Source organism: Perna viridis, chromosome 11 (assembly GCF_037379345.1).
Source record: "Perna viridis isolate PV_CMFRI_1.1 ecotype Kerala chromosome 11, ASM3737934v1, whole genome shotgun sequence".
Taxonomy (NCBI): Eukaryota; Metazoa; Mollusca; class Bivalvia; order Mytilida; family Mytilidae; genus Perna; species Perna viridis.
Window position 1 is genome coordinate 25,470,991 of NC_142455.1, and position 23,486 is coordinate 25,494,476.

Below are 23,486 nucleotides of genomic sequence, written 5' to 3' on the forward strand. Positions count from 1 at the left end.
TATACCTTCTATTTTTCTCTCTGTGTACTAAAAAAAATGATAAATGCTGATGAGTATATATTCTCCTCTGGTCAGAAACTTTTTGACCGACTGTCCATAATATATGCGATCATTCACTGAGGAACGCCAATTTCTAAAAAAATTATTCCATACAAAAATGATTTTAAAGTAGCATTTGTTTCATTGTATGCGCAAATGTAATTTAAGCTGTGTCTGTTGTTATCGGGGTGGGGTATTAAGATTTTAAAGAAATGCGTAACTAACTTAGAATATCCGAAATCAAACCTATGATCGATAGATCTACCTGGCGTTAAAACATGTCCTGTATGTTATCTATTTTTGTTTGGATGTGTAAATAATGATTGAAAAGACTTACTATAATTCAACTTCGTGGAATCGTTTAATTAAAATGATACCACAAAAATCATATTTTATGATAGATCATACCAGTGATTTATATATATAGAGAGTACCTTATTTTACATATTACAACGAGCATCTGTTTTAGTCATCTTGAAAATTTATATAAAGTCTTTGATATACTGAAATAAAATATGGTAAAAAAAAAAGTTTGGACATAAAACTATAAAGTTAAAGAACAAATATTTATTTTAAAGCCGTTTTAGTGGGGGATAATTGGTGCATCAGTCATTGTTATTATCATTATTATTAGTTTATTGTCTTCCTTTTTTTTAATTAAAGCATATTTATGTAAACTTTGATATAAAATTAGGTTCGTTGCTTTTTGATAAGAGTATGCATGAATTACTTTAAAACGGCGTTTAGTCTAACCGGAAATGTTGCAATGATGAGAAATCTAAAAACCAAAAAGTTTCAGGTTGCACGTTTTTATTAATTAGGTTATTTAGGGATGAATCCTTGATTTGGAAGGTAAAGCTATGTGCACTTAATGAGATGGTCATAATGATAACCATGGAATTCATTGTGTATGAAAAATTAAAAGCATTTGGGGTTGTTGTGTAAGTAGCAAGGGCATTTTGCAAGTTGTGTATCAGATCAGACCAGGATTATAAATTTATATAAGAATAAGACAGGTATACTGTACTTACTTAATACGAGTTTTGGCTATGCTTATGAGCAGGGACTTTTAAGTATGAGTATAAATTGCCAATAAAAGCGAACACAATGATTGAGTTTCATAATGTCTTTCCTCCCTACGAGCCCTACACAGATACAATTTTTGTAGCCTGTTGGCAGTGCCTCCTCGTCAACACATTCGAGGATGGGGAGCTTCATTAGGCTCATCATCCCTACATCTGGTTTGTGTCAGAGTTATGACAGAAATGCCTGATTCACTATGGAAATACATGTATTGTTGAACTTACTTGCAAATGTACAACTATCAATGACTTTGCAAACTGTGTAACTGATCTGTTTTAATGAAATTAATTTTGTATATTCCTCTACTGTTTGTTTTGTGTTTATTTGAAAATTAACAGATTTTATGTTGGTCAGACATTTGACAGAGTTAGAAATAGTAGCCTGTCAGCTATTTTCTGGCAGGACTGCCTAATTTTAGCAAAAATCTATATAGCCATATAGTAAATATATTGTAAAATTGTATTCAGGACTGGCTATAGAATTTTCATGAGTTTCCTACCCAGCATTTGATACTTTTGATAATTTGGAAAACTTTGTCAAAAACTATGAAAAAGAAACTACATTTTGTACACATAACAAAAGAAACTCACACACTATTGCAAGTGCTATCAAAGGTACGACAGAGAGAAATATTGAGAAACATCTAAAATACATGAATGTAAGACTGACATATTCTAAATCTGATTAGAACATACAATCCGATGAGTCGATTATAAACGTAAAAGTGTTATTGCAAAGTAACTCTATGTATTTAGTCATGTGAAAAAAACAATACCATCTGCACAAAAGTTTTGACAGTGACAAATATTTTCTTGTTTTATTTCAGTTTTATCAATTTTATGAATACTACTTTTGTATTTATTCTGAATGATTTTTAGTCGATATTTGTTACATCAGGTACAATTTTATAACTTTATTGTATTTGCATTATTTTGAATACATTTATATTTGTATATTTTCACAGTAAAGAAATGATTTTTTTTTACAATTTCCACATAACTACATTAATGAAGTGTTTCCGTCACAATTCTGTATGTATCATTTATCAAAATATGTTGTTTTTCTGCAAGTTTATGGTGAAACATGGTACCACAGCATGAAACCTTTACTTACATGTACTTACAATGTAGTTAATAAGACATGGTTTGTCAGGTGATTGATTCAGGCTTTTCGGGAGCCTCTTGTTTGTATACTTGTAATTTTATTTTCCCATTTCCAGCATCTCCCTTTTTTAACTTTTAGAATTTCTACATTGTACATTTCAAAAACAGTAATATGAGGAAGGCAGTGGCTTGAAGTGCAAGTGAAGTCCAAAGAAAAGTACAGTATGTATCAGGTTCCATTTTCAACAAACTAGACTTCATGCCATTTATCATTTTACCAAGTTTATGAATTTTTCGTCAGTAATAAGTGGAAACTGGCAAAGAACATTCCAAATAATCGTAAAATTATCGGAAGAACTGTTCCAGGTTTTGTGTACATTGCAGAGTTTTATCAAGATCCTTACAACCGGAAGTAACCCTTTGGAAAAATAACATAGACGTCTTTTAAATGTTTTGTCTTGCCTGCATTTTTAAAATTTCTGAAGCTTCTATGTACCCTGATGTAGTGTTTTGCCGGGAAGAAAGTTTTTCAAGTGTCAATATGATGAATTTTTAGATGAATTTCTATACATTTAAGATAGAGCAAATCTCGCTTATCAGTTCATCATAGAAGGCGGGACTAAGTCCTGGACAAATTAAGCCATTTTCAGTCTGATGATGTGCATACAAGATATATTTCAATTTGGTGTGGTACAGTAATAAATATACGCTCTATAAAGCTTTAAACTTATGTCACTTAAAACATGTATAAAATACAAAGTACATAACATACACACTTGCATTTCATGATAACACACACACATGTACAATGTAAAACAGATAGCAGCAATGAACAGCACACCTAAAGCTTATATGTGTACATGCATATAAAAATAAATCAATAAAATACAATGTTGGCAAGACAAAATAATCATAGAAAGCGTAGAGTAGAAAAACAGCAATAAAATTAGAAAAGGCACTATTTGCTCATGGAATAGCGTCATTCGTAACTGTTCCAACTCTGGATAAGCTATAAATTGGGAAAAGCTGTTTTTAGTCCTGAAGTGGTTTGGAATTATTTTTCATAAGATAGCAAGAGCGAAATGAAAACTTTTCTTACCAAAATGTGTAGAAAATATTGCTGTACCTCAAAGAATTTTGTTCATTTTTAATTTTAAGCAGGTACAGTCAAGGCAAGTAGTAGAAAGCTTATTATTTTGAAGGTTTCAGATGCCTTTGATCTTTGTCTTTGTTTTTGATTTTTTGATTTGTTTTTAATGGACAGCTCATGATAAAAGTACAATATAATACTATGTACATTTAATTTCTCATTTTCCAGTAATGAGTATTGCCATTGCTACTGTCTGTAGGCATAAAAATGCATGCATATATTTTTTGTAAATTAATTATTGCTCAATAATTCTTATTATAGAAATACATGTACATGTATTTGTATCTGTAGATGGCCACATCAAATGCTGAGCCTATTCAACGGAAGCCAACAGAGCCAGGAGTAGCTTCAATCAAAAAGGAGTAAGTATATTGTCTTGATATTGTGATCTATTGTTTTTGTTAGTGCCATTTAATTGCAATATCTCTTGTAGTGCCTGGATAAAAAAATATTATAATATGACGTCTTCATATCGATAAACAGTATATGTCGGTACAACCCCTCTTTTAGCACCTGAGCACTGTCTTTTTTCTTTAGCTATCACTTCGAGACAAAACACTCATTTAAAAACGTTTATATGATGATTTAATGGTTGAGAGGTTATCTAATTGAAATCAATTATATAAATACACATTTGATGCATAAGATGACATAAATATACAAATTTAATTCAACTTCCATACAGGGGAGGGATTAGCCATTATTTTGGCTACTCCTAGGGAAATTTTGTCACAAAAATTACCATATTTGTCATATTAGAAAAGAAATAATTCCTTCCAGGGATAGATTTGTACTCATTTTAACATGAGTTTGGCATTTATATTCTCATTTAACACGTTGCTGTTGCTAGGTGTTAAATAATCGAATATAAATGCCGTACCCATGTTAAAATAAGTACAAATCTACCCCCTCCTAGAATTATTTTTTAATTAACAGTATACATGTACCAGTATGTATGTACACATATGTAACAGTGTAAATTTGACAGTGAAACCTGATCCTTTTAGACTAAAATTGGTTTGGTTCCGACAGGTTTTTGGTTCTATTAACCTTCAACCCATGTCAGCCCTTGAGCAGAGCTCTCAGGTTTGATATGAAAATCATGTGTTAATATAATGTGCATGGACCATTATGGAAAAATGAATGTAATAATCAATAAACACATGAAGGTTTGAAGCCAATCAATTAATTCTATGTACTATTCTTTAAATATCTTTTCTTCCTTGGTATCTCACAGATTTCTTGTTCTTGACCACAAACCAGAAGTGGCTGTTCGGTTCCTGTCTAAAGAAACAAAAGCAAAACTTGAAGAAACAGAGTCATTAAAAAGTAAAGTAGATTTCCAATTTCACATAAGAAAAAGCCAGCTTAATGAATTAGAAGTGCATACCTGTTAACCTTTTGAATGCTCACTCAAGAAGGGATTTAGCGTGACAGCCTTTTTCACAGAAAAAAAGGATAATTTTGCTAGAAATTAAAGTACAAAGATGAGACAAGGTTATAAAATCTATATTAATTTCATTAATCAACTAAGGGTTTCTAATCATCGTATTGATATTAATTTAATAAGCCATTAAGAACATAATTTGTGCAATATTCTTGCAAGAGGGAGATTTTTGGGGGGAGAATTTGTGAAAGAGGGAAATTGATAAAAAAAAAAGGAGTCTCTCTCCTAAAGAGGGAGGGTTAACAGGTATGGAAGTGTTGACAGGATGCACCAACTAATATGAAGAGAACTTAATATTATTGTTATGAAATTGTAATTTTGTAGTTGGGTGCAATTATGGGTATTATGGGTAAGAGACTTGTAATATTATGATGTTGCTGAAAAGTAGACAGTATATCAGATTGCCATTTATAGCAGTGGTTGTGCTGGGCTTCGCCAATGTAGCACTTTGCAATTTTTTATTTGATCTGGTGACAAAAATAACCAGTTGGCGATTTTCTAAGGCGCCTAGGTTTTGTATATTAAAATCGACATGAAGTTTGTCAGCAACGGATATTCTCTCAAATTAAATGATTGTGTTGACACCTGGTTGGTCAAAATTAATTGACCTTTACCAATTTAAGCCAATCAAAGGTTATTAGACCAGGTGACTGACTCACAATATCCTCCTGGGAGGTGTCAGTCAGATGTAAATATATTACTGAGCCAATCAAAACTCTCACCATTTGGTCAGAAGTAAACACAATCATGGCCATGTGCACATGGCTACATACAAGCTTCACGGCGCTGTTATACGGTATGATACATTCAGAAACAGATTTACCTTATAACATAATAAATAAAATCTAATTAACAATGCTAATTCCATCACAAAGTGTCTTGAACTCTGCAAAATGCCAGAATTGATAACAGAAAATGGATGACATTTGTTTCACTTTTGTCATGTGCTTTTTTTGGTGGAAAGATCAGTAAACAAATAGATGGGGATTCCCAAATTCTAATTAAAGAAATACTGAAGGCATTAAGTCATAATATTCAGTTAAAGAGAATTAGAGATAATTGAAAAGGTACACAATTAATGGTCCATGGTAGTTTGCTAGAAATTTTATCACTTGAAAAAAAGAATCAAGTTTGTTGAAAATTCACAAATAAAAAACAAAATTATATTTTAAGATAAACTTAATTAGACCACAAAGGACTAAGTTCAACATGTTTTAAAATTGGGGACTATATGAGCATAGTAATATAAAGTCCTTGATAGAAATAAAACACCTGTATCTAGGGTAGTACATTTATGTATTTTATTATTTTGCATATAAAAAGTGACTAATGGTTTTAAATCATGACTAAGACTAGAGCTAAAAACCTGCTTTATACATGCATCAAGAGTAAATCTTGGATACATGTATGTCATGAATGAAGGGGTTATTTTGATGAATTGGTAACTCGTCACTGGACTTAATACTGTCATATTTTGAAAAATTAGAAAAAAAAAATTTTTGCCACCATTTTTGCTCTAATTTCTGAAAATGTGCGACAAAAATTGGCAGCTGGCAATTTTTTTCTGGCGACAGAATTTTTAAAGCCAGAGCAGCCCCTGTATAGATTGTTTTTTAAATCCTGTAATTTAATTTTCTCTATGAAATTTCTATACCAGAAAATGACTTGTAATGTGCAAAAGTTCTGACTTATTTGGCTCAAACTTATATAGTAAAGAGGTTTGTAAAGTTTTTTTGTTCTTGAAATACTATTGCAGGAAAGGCAGATGATGCAGAAAAAGATGTTGATGAAGATAAGTCCTCCCCAGCTAAAAAGGTCAAACTGAAAGGTCGAAACAAACACAGACCTATGGGAAGAAAGGTAGAAGCCAAAGATAAACTTTGTCCGTCTGTTTTACATGATAGAGTATGTAACTTTGGTGACAAATGTAAGTTCAACCATGATGTCAAGTTATTCATGGAAAACAAGCCACCAGATATTGGACCAGAATGTTACAATTTCCTCACATTTGGGAAGTGTCCTTATGGACTCGCATGTAGGTTTGGCATGATGCATATTTCTGATGAACCAAAAAATATTATCAATATAGAACTCTATGAGAAAATGTCTCAAAATAAAACAACTGTTAATTTACTGGAGAAGGAACTTCAGGTCAAGTTGTGGAAGAAAAAATATGACTTTTCAAAAGCAAATGGCAACGTTGAAAAAGTAAAAAAATGGTGCCAGCAGAAGACTCAAGAAAGAGTTGAGATGCAACAAAAAAGGATTGAAGTAGAAACAGAAAACAGACTTCAAGGCACAGACAAATCGTTACCTCAAGCACCAAATGGTGTCACTTCATGTAATCCAAATTCAACCAATGAAATATCAGCTAATAGGTCAGCTGATAGTAGTAGTTCGCAAACAGTCTGTGGTACAGAAGAACCAATCAAGTTACGCAATCAGGAGAAGAAAATAGTTAGTAATATCAGTGATTTTGTTCCTTTTTTTAAAAGCAGCCCCAATCCCTTTTTTGGGGGAAAATTTTGCTATATCATCAACACATTAGGAAAATATGGTACAGGGAACAGAAACGTGTCATATGCTGATCAGAAACTGAAATAGATACCGATATGTTACAACTTGCCAAAAAAAGCATTCCCTTGAAGTGAACAAAGTACCGGGCTGAGAAATCATGTCTTGGGGAACATTTCACTGGCTTCTTTACCTGGTTTTCAAAATATTATGTCTGACAATTAGGAATTTTCGTCCCTATGGGAAAAACATTTTGGGAAAAGTCTCCAGGGGAAACAGCCGATATTTGGCTGCAACAAAAGGGTAACAAAATCACTGTCTATAATAAATTAAGATGAAATATTATAATTTGATGAGACAAAATTTTTTTGTTTTGATTTTTTTTTTTATATTATTATTATTCCATAAAGTACTGATGCTCCCAATGGTAGGTGGTGTCATGGCTGCATTAATTGCTTTCATTCAGCTTGTTTTTTTAAGAAATATTTATTTACAACTATTTCAAAGGTAATTGAATTATTTATATTTTTTTTTAATTCATATTTTGTATTTACAGATAGATTTTTCCAACAAGTTATACCTTGCACCACTTACAACAGTAAGTGTTAATATAATTTATAGTTCAGTGTTCTAGGATTTTACAAAATTTTAGGTTTCCATGGGAAAATTCAAAATGAAGATTAACTTTCCCACATTTGAAATTTGCTTACCAAACTTTACAAAGCCTTTAAAAAAAACTTTTCTAAATGAATGTGGAGCATAATAAACAACTTTCCCACACCAAAATTGTACTTGTCCTGGGTGGTGGGAAATTGGAATTCTAGAACACGGTAGTTTAGCAATTATTTCATGCATTTATTTGTTTTTATATTACATTTGTTATATGAGGCAGGTCTAAACTGTTAGAGGATGAAATTGAATACATGTATATTGATATTTTTAAAAATGATAATGCTTTAACAGTTTAACAACTAGGATTTATTTTCTTTTCAAATTAACAAAACATTAACTTGCGAGCTGTGAACATTTAGTGTTGTTGAAAATATGACAAAGCTTCAAAAGATCCTGGCTTCGTATTACCTTGGGATTACAGGTTTACTTCCTGTCAAACTGAAATCAGGCTGTCAGTGTTTCTAAGGTCAAAGGTTAATTTCACATTGATTATCATAATGAGGGCTAAATCCTCTTTTAGGGACTCTAAAATGGCATTGGTAGTACCTATGATATTTTGCTAGTTTTTATGTCAATAATTTTTTAATTACATTTTCCTCTTAATAGAATTATTTTAATTGAGTGAAATATTGGATTTTGTGCTAAATATTTTTTCCTGCATTTTCTATTTGAATTTCTAGGGCTATTAGCCTTTTACAGGCATTGAAAGGTGAAACTAGTTTCATGTACATTTTAACATGGAAAATTTGATTTATCTAAAATCAGACACATGTACATTTTAATTCGGAAAATTTGATTTATCCAAGATCAGATACATGTACATTTTAATTTGGAAAATTTGATTTATCCAAGATCAGATACATGTACATTTTAACATGGGAAATTTGATTTATCCAAGATCAGATACATGTACAGTTTAACATGGGAAATTTGATTTATAAAAAATCAGATACATGTACATTTAACATGGGAAATATGATTTATCCAAGAGCAGATACATGTACATTTTAACATAGGAAATTTGATTTAACCCAGATCAGATATATACATGTACATTTTAACATGGGAAATTTGATTTATCCAAGATCAATCCTTTACATCTACAAGAATATTAAGAAAGCAAAAAAAAAGTAACAAAGTCCCATTCTAGCTATAAAACAGCCATTGATTACCAGTATTACATAACAACAGTGCTGTCTTAGTACTGTATATTTAGAGATTAGGCCACAGTTTTTTAATTTGTTGGTTTAGGCCAACCCGATTTTTCCAGCTAGGAGGAAAAATAAAATAAAATTGGAATTCCAGTTTTCCAATTATTATTTTTACTGCCACCAACTACAACAAAAAATTGGCAAGTGCAAAATTGTAACATCTACTTTTTAAAATAATGTTATGGACAATGCCTGCTTCTAGTTTGTTTATTCTACAACTTGACAAAGCAAAGTCTGTGAGAAGATCCAACAAAGATGGCTGCATAAATTTCACCATTTCAATAAAATCATGTTTAAAAGTTTTATTTGTTTGGGGATTAAGTTAACACCGGCTAGAGATGATAAAAGTAAAAGAATGTTAACAGTTCCTGTAAATGATTCAAGAGTTTATTGTTGTTTTTATTCTTAACTGGATGTAGATAAATAAAGTTGAGATAATTGGTTGGAAAATCAAAGTAAAAAAAGACAAGTTTCACTGTCTTCTGACAAATTTCTAATTTTTAGTATAGTTTTAAGATTTAAAAACCATTAGTCAGTTTAGTTATGTAGTCTCTCAGTGTAATTGATATATGAAAATAGAAGACAAATGTAAAAAATAGTTTTTATTTTATTGAAATCCGCCTGCTTATTCAATTTTCTGTCCCTGAATTCTTCCTGTACTTTGTAGGCTTTTTTTTTCAATATTGACTTTTCACTAAGCCCTTCTGTAATACTTTAATTTTAACTGAACTTTTAAGTCACTTTTTACCACCTTAATTTTAACCTGACTTTATCATACTGTAAAGAAGGCTATACATGTAGATACAAAATTTGAAATTGCACATTGAATTTATTTGACACACCAAAAAATGGAATGAGAATTTGTGTTTATATATAATGTGTAGGTACATACAGTAGATTAGAATCCCACTGCTAAACTATGTCAGGTTAGGTAATAGAATCTTTGAGAATAAAAAACAACTGTTTTTATTTAAAATATATAAAGTAGATATGTATTTCTGGTTCTCATTTTTATTTTTTTATTTTTTTTTTCTTATTTTTGACTGACCAACCCAATTTCAACCAGTCAGAAAACTGTGGCCTTATTGGGAAAAGGGGACCGGATTGTAATTACAAGTGTTCAAACATTCATAAGAGAAATTTTATCATTTCTTATATTTATCACAATAATAAAAATTGCATTTTAGTGTAAAATGACAAAATTGCATTAACAAATACACACAGTATGACATAACTGCAAAAGTTCTAGCAAAAAAATTCTGAATTTACAGGGAATGATTATTGTCTTGATAAAATTGATACATGTATTATGATATGGTATGATATCATGTTTTACATGTAGTTGTCATCTTCTGTGTTTTTGTTTGGCATGGTAAGATATTTGAAGTCAAGACTTTAGTATAAGTGAATGGATTCTATGAAATTTTACCACATGGTGCTTTATGACTGAAGAAATGCTGGGATTGATTTGGTGGTTGTAAGTTTAACCATTAAAGAAGTAGCTGTCAAAAAAGGCAAGAAAGAAGCATATTTTCCTAATCTCCATATAATGGCTTGAGTAAAATTGAATGTATCTCTTTGTAATTATACACAAGGTACCATACCATAAAAAGAAGGATTAGATAGATTTTAGAGATTGTCACTCAAAGCATTTAGGAATTAGGGCAAGCTTAAAGTGTGTGTCTGTGGCGACTGTTGAGGATTTGACCTAGATACAGTTGTATCAAGATACACTCTGCAAAACATTTTACATTTATTTTCTTTGTTTTAAAGGTAGGTAATTTGCCATTTAGAAGGATTTGTAAGACATATGGGGCTGATATAACATGTAGTGAGATGGCCCTAGCTACAAATGTTCTGCAGGGACAGATGTCTGAATGGGCATTGCTCAAGCGACACAAGTCTGAAGATCTTTTTGGGATACAGGTCAGTACTTGATCAGTGTCCTAATGATAACTGAAAACTTGAAAGAAAAGTTATATTTTCTTTAACCTTTACTGTGTAACATATAAGATCCACCTTGTAAACATCTGTTAACAGCTGGTCATCAGGAATGTAACAATTCACATGTTTCCTAAACCTTTATTAAAGTAAAGGTCATTCTGCATTCTAGTTAAGATATTAAAATAAAAGGGCATGTGAGGATACCACTTTAGCACATAATGTGCTTGACATATTGCAGACCCACTGATTTGTTAGATTGTTTTAATACATGTAGTATACTGTATATGGATATTGATAGAAAAAAAGATTTCTTTTGCAATTTCATATAGAGATGGCTTTGGTGATGGTGTTTATCACAATAGCCCACTATAGATTTTTTGAGGGGACACAGTAACCATCATTTCTTTCTACCCAGGAGGGATATTCTGATTACAGTGTAGTAATTACAAAGCAATCTGATAATGACTGAATGCATTGTAAATGGTTGTGTTTTGATTTTAAATAGTTTAGTGATTTCTTTTTAATTTGAAAATAGTTGAACTTAATGGTTATGGAAGATTTTTTTATGTGCAGATATGTGGTGGATGGGCTGACACTCTTACAAGATGTTCTCAGCTGATTAATGATAATTTGGAAGCAGACTTTGTTGATCTTAACTGTGGTTGTCCTATAGACTTAGTTTACAAAAAGGTAAAAGGGAGATTTTAAATTTGACTTGGTAAACAAAGGGATGTCAGGGAAACCTGGATTTGAATGGTAATCAAAAAGACCATATATAATCAGTGGAAAATAACAAAAGAATTAAAGCAGGTCAAACTAAAAATTGAAAGTGTAAAGGATTCAACTATTGGGTCTGTATGCAAAGGAGTAAAACAGAGAAATCAGAATGAAGTTTCTGTGTTATTAAACAAATAAAGAACTGTCAGTTACTCTGTAGAATTTATTTAATTTATTTTATAGAGTTTATTGTATTGGGCCAAACATTTTTTCGTTACATTTGTAATTCCTATCAACTTAAAGTTGAAATTCAAAACATGTTGGGTAATCTTTTCACGAAAACTTATTTTTACAATTTATATTGAGGCAAGCACTGCTGACTCTTTAGTTATTTTATCTGCAAACTGAAAAAAAAGTAAAAATCATTAAACTTGTTCAAAGTAGAAGTTAATGTTTTGTCAAGGTAATTTTTCTATGTGTATTTTATGTTGTTGATTTACCTTTTACGTACCTTTTTATATGTAAATAGCTTTTTGTTTTAATTTCATTATTTTATTAATAGACTTTGATCTTGTTTTTAATATTTTCATTTTGTTAAATGTTCTGGTTGCCCAAACAACATTAAAATCTAACAATCTAATCAAAACAGAAGTACATTTGATCTTAGTCATTCTGGCATTTTGGTAAACCAGGTTTTTTTTACATTCGTCAAAGCATATCGGTCACCTAGTCTTAAACAAAAAGCATTGCACAAGTCATGTTGACCAGTGTTATATTACTGAAATTTGATAAATATCGCAGACCTGGCGAAATCATTTTTCAACCTGTCGGAAATTTGGTCCGGCAACCTAACAAAATCAGCTGGACCGAACAGTTATCTGCCTGACTGAAATCATTTCTCTGATCCAATTTAAGTTTGCCTCGATTTGGACACCATCTTTAAACTGGAAATTCCAGTTGAGGCATGTCTAATAAAAAAACTAGGAAAGTTGACCCCTTCAATTATGTTGGGAGTGATTAAATTAGAGTAAATGTATTTCAAGGAAAAACTTGATTTTCTGAATTTTTTATTTCATTTCTAGCATATAATTGATTATTTTTTGTAAATATTACAATGTTTCTGTTTGCAGGGTGAAGGTTGTGCATTGATGGGAAAGACCAATAAGTTTGAACAGATCATCAAAAGTATGAACTCAGTATTGGATATCCCTCTTACTGTAAAGATGAGGGTTGGAATATCTGACAACAAGAATATAGCACATCATCTTGTTCCAAAGTTAAGGGACTGGGGTGTATCACTTGTAACTGTAAGTTAAACTCTTAGGCCAAAAAAAATAATATGTCTGTTTCCTGCTTCCCCAAAGTTACAGGACTGGGGTGTATCTCTTGCAAAAAATCTTGGTAGCTGGAAACAAGACTATTATTTTTTTTTGGCCATATCCACTGATTAAATTAGAGAATATTAAATCCTAAAGTTATAGCATGTTTTGAGACCACAACCACAACAAAGATGGCAAAAACTGATATTCCTTTCACAGTCCTTCAGGAAATCTTGTTAGTTCCATTTAACATATCTCTTGCAAAATTCACTTACATGGTACTCCCTGAACAAATAGTGCAGAAATTTTGTCAGTTAGAATTGACAGGACCAGACAGTTTTGCAAACCCAACTAGATTGTTGTTTGTAGTATTATATCAGGAAAGCTGATGAATATGGAAGAGATGTCAAAATTAGAAAAGTATCTGCCTTTAGCATGACCAAATCTACTCCCAGAATAGCATAAGAATTCTCTTTGGTAACATGGCCAAAGAAGGACAACTCAGCTGTTATTACTTAGCCCTACATTCGATACTGAGATTCATGGTTTTGACGAAAATTGTATTATATCTTCTTGAAATATTCAATGTGTCAATATTGCTACCATGAACAATCAGAAAAAGTCCACAACAACTCAGATGGACATACATAATTATAATTAAACTCTAATTTAGGTAAAAAAAAATTCTTCTTCAAATGCACTGATTGTTAACTATGTTTCCAGCTCCATGGAAGGTCCAGGGAGCAGAGATATACCAAGTTAGCTGACTGGGACTACATTGATCAATGTGCAAGTATAGCTCAACCTATGCCACTCTTTGGTAAGATAATACAATGTAGTGTATATTTATTATTGGTGGAATTTCACATAGTGAAAATTGGGTTATAATATGGTTATTAAATGTTGGTCAGGAGGCGGGGAAATTATTTTGTAACACTTTTCTCAGCAACTTCTAATCACAGCTTCTTGATATTTGGTATCCAGCATCAGGTATGGGTCCCATATCATGGGATCTGATTTCTGGCCTGTCAGACATCTACTTCCTGTTTAACAAAATTTAGCCATCGCTGTTTTGTACCCATTTTTGCCTTTTTTTATTATTGCAAGAAATGTGACTTAATTGTAATCTGCCAGTTAAAACACAAGTTATGAAATTTTATACATTAATCTAATGGGACTACTCTCAAAGAACAAAGTTCTGCTTCATTTTTGTCTTAAATGACGAAATTGCAGTGGTAATAGGAGAACATGATTTACCTCACAAAATTTTACTTTCATCACTGAGGATCAAACCTTAAAACCCTTTTCAGTTATGACTACAGAATTAGATCTTGTAGTCAAGTCCATTAACTGCCTAGTTAAAACCACCTACTACAGTGCAGATAAGCTGTCCTGCAACACAATTTAAAATACACGAATAAATATGAATTCACATATTCATATAAAACACTTTAACAATCTCTTAATAGATTTGGAATGAAATTATCTGTATGTTGTAGGTAATGGCGATATTTTATCATATGAAGATTTAGACAGGCATCTTAAGGAAACAGAAGTATCGGGATGTATGATTGCTAGGTTTGTTATGTAATACACACAAAATAAGATGGTTATCTCTGACTCAACAGATTTGTTAGACCGCACCCATAAATATTACGCTTATCTTTCTGAAGCAGCATATCTGTATGGCCACCAAACAAATTATGTTATTTTATATTTAAACTCAACATCTGTATTTCATAATCTTGTTAAATATCATTTTTTTTGTTTTGCCTTAAATCTGTAAATTTTTTCTGATCCCCCAACAAAGTAACAGTGTTTGTTTCTGTTAGTCTGTCTGTCCACAGCACCTTGTGACCACATCTTCTTTGAAGCCACTAATACAATTGTTTCCATATTTGATATGAAATTTTCTGTCAGAAGCTTAATTTTGGACTGTATTGAAAGGGATACAATTCTTTTCCAATTTCCCAGAAATTTTGATAATTTGGATTATTTCCCATTGTCTATTTAATGTGTAAATGATAAATAGATTTTATTTATTGATATTCTATTTCTGGTTAATAAAAATATAATAATGTTATAAATCAGGCAGTGAATACATGTAAGTTCACTTATTTAGAACTGGGCTATGGAAAAATCAGGCAGTTGGTGAAACCCTTTAACCTTTTTTTTTAACTTTCATGGCTGAAATGCATTAACATTCTTGACATAGGTATTAGTGCAGTGATAATGTAATTAAAGAGGTAGATAAGGGCCTATTACATAGGACATTTGAATGTGGTGATAGGTTTGCAGTGCATTGAAACTTTTTTAGCTCACATAGCCAACGGCCAAGTTAACTAATGCCATCATTTGACATCCATTGTTGTTGTCTTTAACAATTTATTCACTCATTTTCTCCTTTTAAACTACAGAACAGAATTCTATGAAATGCTGCATGATTGTTCCTTAGAATGTCCTGCACAAAATTGGGTTTTGATTTTTGATCCATCAAGAAACATGACCGTCATTGTTATTTTTAGACTATTGAGGTCAAGTCACCAATTTTTTATGTATTTCTCAAACACTAAAAGAGATATATGAAAATAAATGGGACCTTCCTTCTTCAGCCCAAAGAGTTCTACCATTGTCTCCATTTGGTCAAAGTTGTTTGACAACTCTTTATTAGAGTTATTGCCCTTAGCCAATACCTTGAAAACTATAAATGATAGGGGAAAAAACTTGCAATTGATGAAATGATCCTTTATACAATAAGGTCGACAAATTTCGCAATTGGTTTGAAGTTGTCAGACAACTCTTTGTTTGAGATATTGCCTTTGAAATGTGAAAAAAAAAAGGTTTTTGCAGTTTTCAGCCAATGTCTTGAAAACTATAGTAGATGGAAAAAAATTGCAATTCATGAAATGATTTTTATGATAAGGACTACGATAGTTTCTATTGCTTTAAATTGTTGGATGACTCCTTTTTATAGTTATTGCCCTTGATAGGTGAAAAATGTGCTTTCTAGTCATCTTGGCAATGGAACGTTTCAGCCATTGCCCATCTTGGCCATAGTCATTTCGGCCATAGTTTTCAATATGCAATCAATTCAGTAATCTGATTTGTAAAACATGTTGCATTTGATTCATCATGTAATATATTAAAAATTTCTTTGGTAAAATAATTTTATTAGTTTAAGAAAAATGTTGTTTTGCATAAAATATAGTCGTTCAAAGTGAAAGAAAATATGTGAATAACATAATCATATAGAACTGATGATATACTATCTTTGCTTAAGATTGATTTGCATTAAAATAATACTGACAGATAAATATGGCAATGAACAGATTTAATGTTGAAATGGATAACAGTTTGTTTTTGGGTAAAAGATTTTGCTCAATATTTGAATGGTATATCAAATCAGAATTAATTAGTATATTAATATATCATTACCTCCCCTAAATTTGATAAAAAGACCTAATTTCGTAATTGAAAGTATAACCAATATCACAAACTAAAAGACAATTTTTGCACTGGACAACACCTCCATTTAAGTTAAAACTATAGCTTATATTACCCCTTCCAAAAATCTTAAAACAAATGATTTTATCCATTTGAGAGATGTACAGGTAAGAAGACATTGCCAAGGGTCCTCTACATCCCCGCCATTTTATAAAGGGCAACGCTCACTGTTTTAATCATGTGCATTCAAGAGAGGTATTTGTTGTAGATTACTTATGAAAAATGCCCTGATTTGAATCAATCATTATTGCTATTTTATAAGTTTACATCGGTCATCCATCATTTTTTACTTAAATACAAAATTGTGTAATATTTATAACCGTATACAATATTTAAAAAATGAATGGATGAAATATAATATGGTTGAGATAACTATGGTCAAAGAGACTGGCTGAGGTGATAGTGTGGCCAAAACGACTTATATTGAAAAATAACAGTTCTTGCAGATTTCAGCTGATAATTTGAAAACTATAACAGATAAAAAAAAAACTTTCACTTGTTAGAGTTATTTCCCTTGAAAGACTAAAAATGACAGTTTTGGCCAATATCTTGGAATCTACATGTATGATAGCTTAATAAATAACTTTATTTGATGAAATAATCCTTATGATAGGGCTTACTAAATCAAATCAAAGTTGTAGGATGACTCCTTGTTAGAGTTGTTGCCCTTGAAGGGCAAAAATTTAACCAGGTGAGGCTGAGATTAAGGCTCTTTTAAGCCTCAAGTTTTAAACTATTAAATCTTTCTTCTCCATCTTTAATCTGCCATTTACAGTGTAACAGATTTGTTTAAGTATTTAAGCAGTGAAAAAGTCCTTTTAGCTTCTCTGGCCGTAGACCATGTTAGCTATTGTCATCACTGCATGTCCATCGTCATTGTCATTGTCAACAATTTTTCAAACATCTTCTCCCCTAAAGCATGATTATTCCTGAGGGTGTGCTTTGATTTTTGGTCCGTCAAAAAACATGGCCACCACTTCTGAAAATAGAACATAAGGGTTAGACAGTTTCTCACATATATCTCCAAAACTGTTAAGTTTAGCCCAATTCTGACAAAGTGTTTAGCATGACGAGATCTATCTGGTCAAAATTTCAAAAATCTTCTCCTCAGAATGTTTCTTAGGGAATTAATTGATATTTGGATTTTGGAACGGTAAAAAAAACTAAAAGTAGAACATAAGGATCAGACAGAAGTTTTTAGCATGTATCTCCAAAACAATAGGTTTAGCCAAATCCTGACCAGGTAAAAGTGTTCAGCATGATGAGATCTATCCATGGTCAATATTTTTGTTTAAATCTGTTAAGCCATGTTGGAGGTAATGCCTTTTTCGACATTTTTTCACTATTTTTAATGTTTTCTCCTCAGATATTTTTGGAAATAGACATTATTAGGAATTTTTATCAAAGAAAAGACATTGCAACTTAAACAAAAATAGGATGTTGCTCAATGAGCCAGGTGAGCATTTCAGACTTAAGAGTCTCCAGTTTTTTTTTCGCTTACAAGGAGTTCAAATTAACTGTCAAGAAGGGAAGGTCCTTGACTTTTCCAAGTTCAAATCGATGGTCCAATTGAGGAAAATTAAAAGTCCACAATAAGGTATCAGTTGAAAGAGTTGAAGGTCCAGAACTCAGGTAAATGAAATTTCAAAGGTCCTAGGTCAGAAATTGAAGGTCCTGGCTCTCAGACTACCACTAATTTGAATCCCTGCTTACTATAGGAACTTCCTAATTCTTACATGAAATTTTATGTGAATATGTACAAATTATCCATAAATGTATTATATCTTTAGAGGTGCCTTAATCAAGCCCTGGATATTTACTGAACTGAAAGAACAAAGACACTGGGATATATCAGCCAATGAGAGATTTGACATGATCAAAACATTTACCAATAATGGGTTAGAACATTGGGGTTCAGACCAGCAGGGTGTTGAAACAACTAGAAGGTTTCTTTTGGAATGGCTTTCATTTCTTTATAGGTAAGGTTTTGTTTTGTCAATAGTATTTTATTGTCCCCCGCGATGCACCACAAGGAGACATGGAAATGCTGGGCGTCCGTCCATCCATCCGCCTTTTCCACACTTTTTTTTGTTATGCTTTCACCAATTGATTTTAAATTTTGTCTTACTATGAGAAGTTATAGATTAAGTTTAACTTTGGTTATGGTTGAATGATTTTTACAGAAGTTGTGGCCCTTGGACTTAGAAAATTTCAGTGAATTTAAAGTTTTCCTCACTTTTTGTTCCACAGGGGACATTGGAACACTGTTCTTTTATTTTATGTAAAATGGTTACAGTTTTATGTGGTCATAGATTTATTTTGATAATATTTCAATACACAAAAGGTTTAAAAGTTGTTGGCAATAGTTTTAGTACAAGCACTTAAGTAATGATTTTGGGGACATTATCTTTTTTTTCACAGATTGAGGAAGAATTGCATCTCCCTAATTGATATTTCAGGCTTGTTACCGAAACTATTCTAAAAATTGTAGAATCCAAAGATACCTGCTTTAAAAAGTTAGGTATAAGTAATCATACATTTGCCTTAAATATTTGCTGACTTATTTTGAACAATAATCAGTCTTTTTTTTTTAAGTTCTTTCACTACAGAAGTTTTATGGTTGTCATCATGAACTTGAGGATTGTTACGGTGAACCCATCTGTGCCATGAAAACTAATTTGTTCAATGTGTCATAGTTTTCCTTTCCTCTTTCGTCTACTGGACTTGACTCTTTTTATGAGCAACTTGGCAAGTTTCTAGAAAAGCATAGGATGCTTACCCTACCAGTGCACCAGGTCCATGCTCCCAGTTTTTAGTGGAGTCCGAGGTGCTCATTTACTTTTTTTACTTTGTATGTATTATTTTAGTTACTTCATGTTCTTTGTTGTGTTTGTCTGTTTTCCATGTCTGGTCTTTGTCCCTGGATTACAGTATTTTGATTTCCGCTAGAATCTTAGTTCCCTTGATTACTCTTTTAATTCTTTATATTATAGGTACATACCAGTTGGTGTTTTAGAAAGATTACCACAGAAAATCAATGAAAGAGCACCTAAATACATGGGTCGTAGTGATCTTGAAACATTACTGTCAAGTCCTAACTGTGGTGACTGGGTCAAGATAAGGTAAATTCTTGTAATGTACTTGTACAACATGTATTGCAGATACTGTAACTCCTGTGAAGTTCTAGACCTCGTGCATTTAAAATAAATGGTATTTGATTATATTCCATACAGTACATTACATATTTTTGAATGAGCATGTATACATTACTTGTCAAACTCTGTTGTGTACATCAAGGCCTTGTTACCTGAAAACTTATTTTAGTCTATATGTTACATTTTAAATTTTCTAGAATTTGATCGGAGTTACTATGGAAATAAGGAATATTCTCAGTTTTATGTAATTTTAATTCGCCTCACGAACTTGTTGTGATGTATTATGTTATACCTTTCAAAACGTTGTGTGTCAGTCTGATGATCCCCCCAAAAAATATAGGATTTTTTAAAACTTTGTATAGTTATTGAGTGTCATAAAATGCAGATCAAGTGTAATTTTCTATTTGATTGGGTTATGTTCACAAATGTTTTTGCCATTTATCATGATAAAAGTTGTTTTCACTCCCAAAAATTTTTTTTTTTGGGGTACCATTAGATGCCTGATTTTTAATAAGTTTTGTGTTAAGTGGGCCGGGTGAACAATTAAGATTCCTTAAAATTCATTTCATGACAATGTCAGTTCAGATATTCCTATTTGTTGTTTCAGTGTTTTGTCAATTTTACCAAACTGTGATTCTAATTTTTGCAACAGGTTAAAAATGTTGAAAAGTTCCATTATAAATGTGTTTTTTTACTGACTTAATAAAAATTCCCCCATATTTTAAAGACAAATCCATACCAATTATTTCATATTTTTGTACTTCACCCATTGTAGCCAAAATTTTCAATTATAAAAGGCTCTTGCAGAACCTCAAGATTGAGGGCTTCAAGGCTTAAACCTCTTGATTGTTCTTGCAAAAACTCTCCATTCAAATATGGTCCTTCTGGTCACGTCGTTACAGGAGATTTAACCATCATTGAAAATGAATCTCTGCTTAATATCCTTTCTAAAGGTTCCAAGTACCGTGAACCATCCTCCATAAATTGGAGGTATAACTTAAAAGTTCTTATGGATGCCGTCGAGGACTATGCAAGAAAATGGATAAAACAAGAAAACATTGATTCTTTGTCAGAGTAGTTAAAAGCCATGAGGTCTTTAATTTTGAAACAAATGAAAGTTTTAAGTAGGTCAATGAGTGCCAAGGCTACATCAGTTTTCAAAGACCCGGATGTAGCAAAAACATTGTCTACTATACATGACAAATATGTTGTCGTACCAGCAGACAAAGCCCAAAACAACATTGTTTTTGTCTGCAAAATGTTTTACATCCAGTTTTTATTATCAGAGTTAGACGTAGAAAATAATAGCAGTCATAAGGCCTATACTGCTACCACACTCTCTAAAGAAGAGATTGTGGAAAACGATAAATCTGTGCTATCCTCTTTTGGTCTCTCTACCAAGGACGATGATTGTGATTTACTGTCTATGTACTGGATTCCTAAACTCCTCAAGAATCCATACAAACAACGTTTCATAGCTGGATCTGCAAATGTACCACCAAACCTCTTTCAGAACTTTTAACTTTTATACTCACAGCTGTCAAAGAAGGTCTGCAGTCCTACCACAACACTTGGTACTCCCGTAGTGGTGTTAATTTAATGTGGATCCTGAAAAATTCAAAAGATCTTTTGGAGACAGTCAGTTCAAGACTATTATCTGAATATAATAGCTTTAAAACCTATGATTTTTCAACACTGTATACTTCTATTCCCCATACTGAGTTAAAATCCCGACTTAAAAACATTATACATCGTTGTTTTTAAAAGAAAGATGGGACACCTAGATACAAATATATAGTTCTTGGTAGAGATTCCTCATACTTTGTAAGAAATCATTCCAAATCATCTTCCAAATATACAGAGGAAGATGTTTACAAAATGCTGGAATTTTTAATCGACAACATATTTGTCCAGTGTGGTGGACCTGTTTTTGAACAAACGGTCGGCATTCCAGTGGGAACAAATTGTGCTCCTTTACTTGCTGACCTATTCCTTCAATCTTATGAGGCTGACTTTATAGCTGATCTGAAAGAAAGAATATCGTTTGGTTAGATCCTTTAATCTCAGTTTCCGCTATATAGATGACGTATTATCTTTAAACAAACTTAATTTTCGGGATTTGATACATCGCATCTACCCCAAAGAACTTGAAATAAAGGATACTACAGACACTGTGAAGTCAGCTTCATATCTTGACCTGCACTTAGAAATCAATGGTAAAGGAAAACTATTGACCAAACTTTTTGACAAACGTGAAGACTTTTCATTCAGGATTGTCAACTTTCCTTTCATCTGTGGCAACATCCCTTCAGCACCTGCATATGGAGTGTTCATATCACAACTCATACATTATGCCAGAGCTTTCAGAAACTGCGCAGACTTTTTGTATCACACTAGATCTCTAACAAATTGGCTTCTGGAACAGGGTTATGTTGCTACAAGATTGAAGTCATCACTACAGAAGTTTTATGGTCGTCATCATAAAGTCGTGGATCATTATGAAGTATCCATCTGCACCATAAAAATTGATTTATTCAACGAGTCATAGTTTTCCTTTTGTCATTTGTCTACCCTGGACTTGACTTTTTATGAGCAATTCGGCGGGTGTTTCTAGAAAAGCAGAGGAAGCTTACCCTACCAGTGCACCTGGTCCATGCTCCCAGTTTTTAGTGGAGTCCGAATTGCTCATTTGCTTTTGTTACTTTGTATGTATGATTTTGATTACTTTATGTTCTTTATGTGTATGTCTGTTTTCCATGTCTGGTCTTTATCCCTGGATTACATTCTTTTGATTACTGCTATAACCTTGGTCCCCTTGATTACTCTTAGTCACATTTTTTGCCAAATCTATTATATTAAGGCAATAATTTTAGAATTGGTTAGGTGACATTCATCACGTTTTTTTCTTTCTATGTTTTCAGTGAGATGTTATTAGGGCCTGTCCCTGATGGATTCAATTTTCTGCCAAAACACAAAGCCAATGCATATACCTGATACAGAGGATGTGTTGTTTTTACACTCAAATACATATACAAAATATTAAAATAAGAAATTTAATTATTATTCATGTTGTTTTTACATCATAATTTTTGTTAAGGTGATATTAGTAGATTGTTGCCATTGTGGTATGATCTGTTTGTGTCTGTATGTCTGTATGTAACAGTGTCCCACATTTCTCTGCAGCCACTGCCCACAGTGATTTGATATAGTAACAGTAGTAATATCTATATTGATAGATCAAAGCTTTAAACATTAGATAAAGCAGACATGAGAATATTGTTGAGATTGAAACTCACTATCCTAAGCTCTTTTTCCTCCCATTTATAATAACCACTGAAGAACCGGTCTGCGGTTGTGTCCAATACATATATAGCATTATATGTCATATGTGATTTGTACCCACTCTATTCTATATGAATATTTATATAAATTATGTTGGAAAGGTTTAATTAAGTATGATTTAATTTTGTTCAATCCATTTTGTTTTAGCAAATAAAATGTTTATACTAAACCCACTCTACTGCAATTACCATGTCAGTCTGTTATTCCATCTGTTATACATTTCTGCAACATATTTCTCAACTTCTTTTGAAGTGAATGCTTAGATATTTGATATATTGTTTTTTCG

The 23,486-nt window shown here is 32.0% G+C and overlaps 1 protein-coding gene across 6 annotated transcripts; it reads left to right on the forward strand.

Moving 5' to 3' along the window:
- The first annotated feature begins 780 nt into the window (after window positions 1-780).
- LOC148603505 (tRNA-dihydrouridine(47) synthase [NAD(P)(+)]-like) lies at window positions 781-22,921 on the forward strand. Of its 6 annotated transcripts, none has more exons than XM_088552189.1 (14): window positions 781-891; window positions 2,365-2,458; window positions 3,667-3,737; window positions 4,613-4,704; window positions 6,579-7,279; window positions 7,893-7,934; window positions 10,993-11,145; window positions 11,737-11,853; window positions 13,011-13,187; window positions 13,923-14,019; window positions 14,699-14,777; window positions 18,494-18,682; window positions 19,697-19,825; window positions 22,780-22,921. In XM_088552189.1, exons 2-14 carry the CDS (start codon window positions 2,450-2,452, stop codon window positions 22,850-22,852), a joined length of 1,929 nt encoding a protein of 642 aa, XP_088408315.1. In that variant the 5' UTR covers window positions 781-891; window positions 2,365-2,449; the 3' UTR covers window positions 22,853-22,921. The 6 variants fall into 6 exon arrangements, with proteins under 6 accessions (XP_088408315.1, XP_088408317.1, XP_088408320.1 ...); XM_088552191.1 differs by having other exon boundaries at window positions 2,365-2,447; XM_088552190.1 differs by lacking the exon at window positions 781-891 and adding an exon at window positions 981-1,055.
- Window positions 22,922-23,486: the final 565 nt, after the last annotated feature.

Bases quoted from the DNA above. Each gene is read 5' to 3' on its own strand.
- LOC148603505 (XM_088552189.1), top strand. The intron at 3,738-4,612 runs GTAAGTATATTG...GGTATCTCACAG, and splicing joins GTAGCTTCAATCAAAAAGGA to ATTTCTTGTTCTTGACCACA. The intron at 19,826-22,779 runs GTAAATTCTTGT...CTATGTTTTCAG, and splicing joins GGTGACTGGGTCAAGATAAG to TGAGATGTTATTAGGGCCTG.